Below are 3543 nucleotides of genomic sequence, written 5' to 3'. Positions count from 1 at the left end.
TGGATGCTGGATGCATTAAACAATGTAACAAGGTTTTCCAAAATAAATCAACTCAAGTTATGGAAAAAAATGCCAACATGGCACTGCCATATTTATTATTGAAGTCACAAAGTGCATTATTTTTTTTTAACAGCAGCTTGGAATTTGGGACATGCTCTCCCTGAGAGAGCATGAGGAGGTTAAGGTGGGCGGGGTTGAGGTGGGTGGGTGTATATTGTAGCGTCCCGGAAGATTTAGTGCTGCAAGGGGTTCTGGGTATTTGTTCTGTTGTGTTTATGTTGTGTTACGGTGCGGATGTTCTCCCGAAATGTGTTTGTCATTCTTGTTTGGTGTGGGTTCACAGTGTGGCGCATATTTGTAACAGTGTTAAAGTTGTTAATACGGCCACCCTCAGTGTGACCTGTATGGCTGTTGACTAAGTATGCTTGCATTCACTTGTGTGTGTGAAAAGCCGTAGATATTATGTGATTGGGCCGGCACGCAAAGGCAGTGCCTTTAAAGGTTTATTGGCGCTCTGTACTTCTCCCTACGTCCGTGTACACAGCGGCGTTTTAAAAAGTCATATATTTTACTTTTTGAAACCGATACCGATAATTTCCGATATCACATTTTAAAGCATTTATCGGCCGATAATATCGGCAGTCCGATATTATCGGACATCTCTACTAAGAATATATCAGAGTATGCTCACATTTTGTTAGTTGACCTATTTGTGGTGAACCTAAAGATGTTTACTCTGCTAATTGTTTTTTTTTAAGCTATAACCTAAAAAAAAAACCTGAACTAAATGAAAGTGACTAAAAAGTCCTGTTGGTAGTAATGACCAATAGTGACCACTAGTGTCTATGAAGGTTTTCATTCATCCAGGTCTTTGTCATCTCAGGGCATTTAATCTGACCAAACAGTCCAGATTGCCCTGAGATGACCACAAGTGCTTTTATCACTGTACTTTGCAGCATAACTGCAGCAGGAGAGATATTTTCTACACTGCAAAAGTAGCATTGTTGCACACTGAAGACTTGACTTGAAATCCAAAACAAATGCAAAATAGTCCGCACCATCATGGATGTTCAGCTTGTGTCCGGGTGCTGACTGTGGCCTGAAAATGTAAGAAGCCCTCACAGGTACCGAGACCACGGTCAGGCCCCATACTTCACATGTCATTTTTTTTTTAAATAAACAAAATAAACTAAACATAAATCCTGTGCGATGATTAAAAACACTGAGCTTAATCAAAAAGGGTCCAGTGGCATAAATATGTGCGCTTAAAAGCAACTCACTGCTTTCTTCAGTTCTTCCTGGCGAGTTGGTCGGGCTGCAGGACAAAATGAGAAACTCACGTTCCTTCATCAGAATGCTGCTGCGGTTGATGGACGACTCCTCTTTCAGTCAAGTGCTGAATAACAAAGCTCGTTCCAAAGAAAAAGGAGGGTGGGGGGCACAGACCGCGAGCAGTGCAATGCAGTGCAGTGCATCCCTTTGGCCAGCAGGGGGCGGCGCTTGAGACGCATTCTGTGTTTACGGAGTTCAACCTTAGTTCACCAGCAGGACGTCCTCATATGTTGTTGTTCTGATGGACAAATAGAACAAGATGTTGGTGTTTTTACTGACACTTTTTAATATTCTTACTGCCGTACAAGTGTGTAAAGCAGGGGTGTCAAACGTACGGCCCGCGGGCCTGAACAGGTTTTATCCAGCCCACGAGATGAGTTTGCCAAGTATAAAAATAAGCCAAAATTTTTGAATGAAAGAAACTGCTGTTCTAAATGTGTCCACTAGATGTCGCAATAGCAATTATTTGTATCTTTGCAGATGATGCTACGTATGTAAAAATAATAAACCACATGTTAGTGCACCAGTCGAGGAAAATGATCAAACTACATAAATAACATCCTGTAATGATTTTGATATTTTATTTTTTATTTTCGATAGATTGAAAATGAACACCAATGAGTTGACTGATGAACATTATCACATAATTTATTCAGAAATTATAAATTACGACAAATAAAGCTAGAATACTATTAACCACAACATGTAAGTGGAAAAAAAAACCCCAACAACATTATGATTTGTAAATTTTCAGAATGTGCTTGTTCTATTTTTAAACAAAGAAAACAATCTGAAGTCGTCTTTATTTTTAAGTTATCGTGCCGTGATTTTACCAGTTCGGCCCACTTGGGAATAGATTTTTTCTCCATGTGGCCCCCGATCTGAAATGAATTTGACACCCCTGGTCTAAAGAAGTTAACCGCTACAATATAACTACCGTATTTTTCGGACTATAAGTCGCAATTTTTTTCATAGTTTGGCCGGGGGGTGCGACTTATACTCAGGAGCGACTTATGTGTGAAATTATTAACACATTACTGTAAAATATCAAATAATATTATTTAGCTCATTCACGTAAGAGACTAGACGTATAAGATTTCATGGGATTTCGCGATTAGGAGTGACAGATTGTTTGGTAAACGTATAGCATGTTCTATATGTTATAGTTATTTGAATGACTCTTACCATAATATGTTACGTTAACATACCAGGCACGTTCTCAGTTGGTTATTTATGCCTCATATAACGTACACTTATTCAGCCTGTTGTTCACTATTCTTTATTTATTTTAAATTGCCTTTCAAATGTCTATTCTTGGTGTTGGGTTTTATCAAATACATTTCCCCAAAAAATGCGACTTATACTCCAGTGCGACTTATATACTTTTTTTTCCTTCTTTATTATGCATTTTCGGCCGGTACGACTTATACTCCGGAGTGACTTATACTCCGAAAAATACGGTAAATAAAACAAAAAATAAAATCGCCTATATTGACTTACGGCGTCTCACTTTTGAACATTCATACTGTCGTACGAGTGTGTAAAGAAGTTAACCATTACAATATAACCAAATAAAACTAAAAATAATATCACCTTTAGTGACCTATGGCGTCTCATTTTTTAACAGTCATACAAATGTACGAAAAAGTTAACCACTAAATATAAAATAAAATATAAAAACGCCTTGATGACTTAAGGCGTCTCACTTTTTAACATTTTTACAGTCATACTCGTGTATAAAAGAAATTAACCCCTATAATATAACTAAATAACATCTTTGATGACTAATGGTGTGCAGCACATCACTTTTTAACACTTTATATACATTTTAAAGTGCATATAAAGGTTAACCACTATATTAACACCTTATTAAATTAAAATATTACAACACTTTTATTGACTTATGGCGTCTTACCTGTTAAAATAACCACTATAATATAACTAAATAAAACTAAAATATAACATTTTGGATGAGTTATGGAACGTAGCTTCTCACTTTTTAACATACAAGTGTATAAAGAAGTTAACTGCTGTAATATAACTAAACATCTAATAACACCTAACAACCTTACGGTATGTAGCATTTCACTTTTTAACATCCTTACAGTCATAAAAGTGTATAAATAAGTTAACTTCTATTATACAACAAAATAAAACTAAAATATAATAGCACCTTGATGACTTATGGCGTCTTTAACATTTTCATTGTTA

The 3543-nt window shown here is 36.4% G+C and overlaps 1 protein-coding gene across 1 annotated transcript in view; it reads right to left on the bottom strand.

The window, feature by feature from the left end:
* The window catches only part of mcoln1a (mucolipin TRP cation channel 1a), a 59931-nt gene continuing 56388 nt past the window's right edge, over window positions 1-3543 (bottom strand). The window contains exon 14 of the mRNA XM_061983951.1: window positions 1-1570. Within this exon, the coding sequence (XP_061839935.1) occupies window positions 1534-1570 (37 nt within the window). The 3' untranslated portion in view covers window positions 1-1533. The remainder of the gene's footprint in view (window positions 1571-3543) is intronic.

Source organism: Nerophis lumbriciformis, linkage group LG25 (genome assembly GCF_033978685.3).
Source record: "Nerophis lumbriciformis linkage group LG25, RoL_Nlum_v2.1, whole genome shotgun sequence".
Classification (NCBI taxonomy): Eukaryota; Metazoa; Chordata; class Actinopteri; order Syngnathiformes; family Syngnathidae; genus Nerophis; species Nerophis lumbriciformis.
Note: the sequence above shows the minus strand (reverse complement) of the source record. Positions and strands in the feature narration are given on the sequence as shown.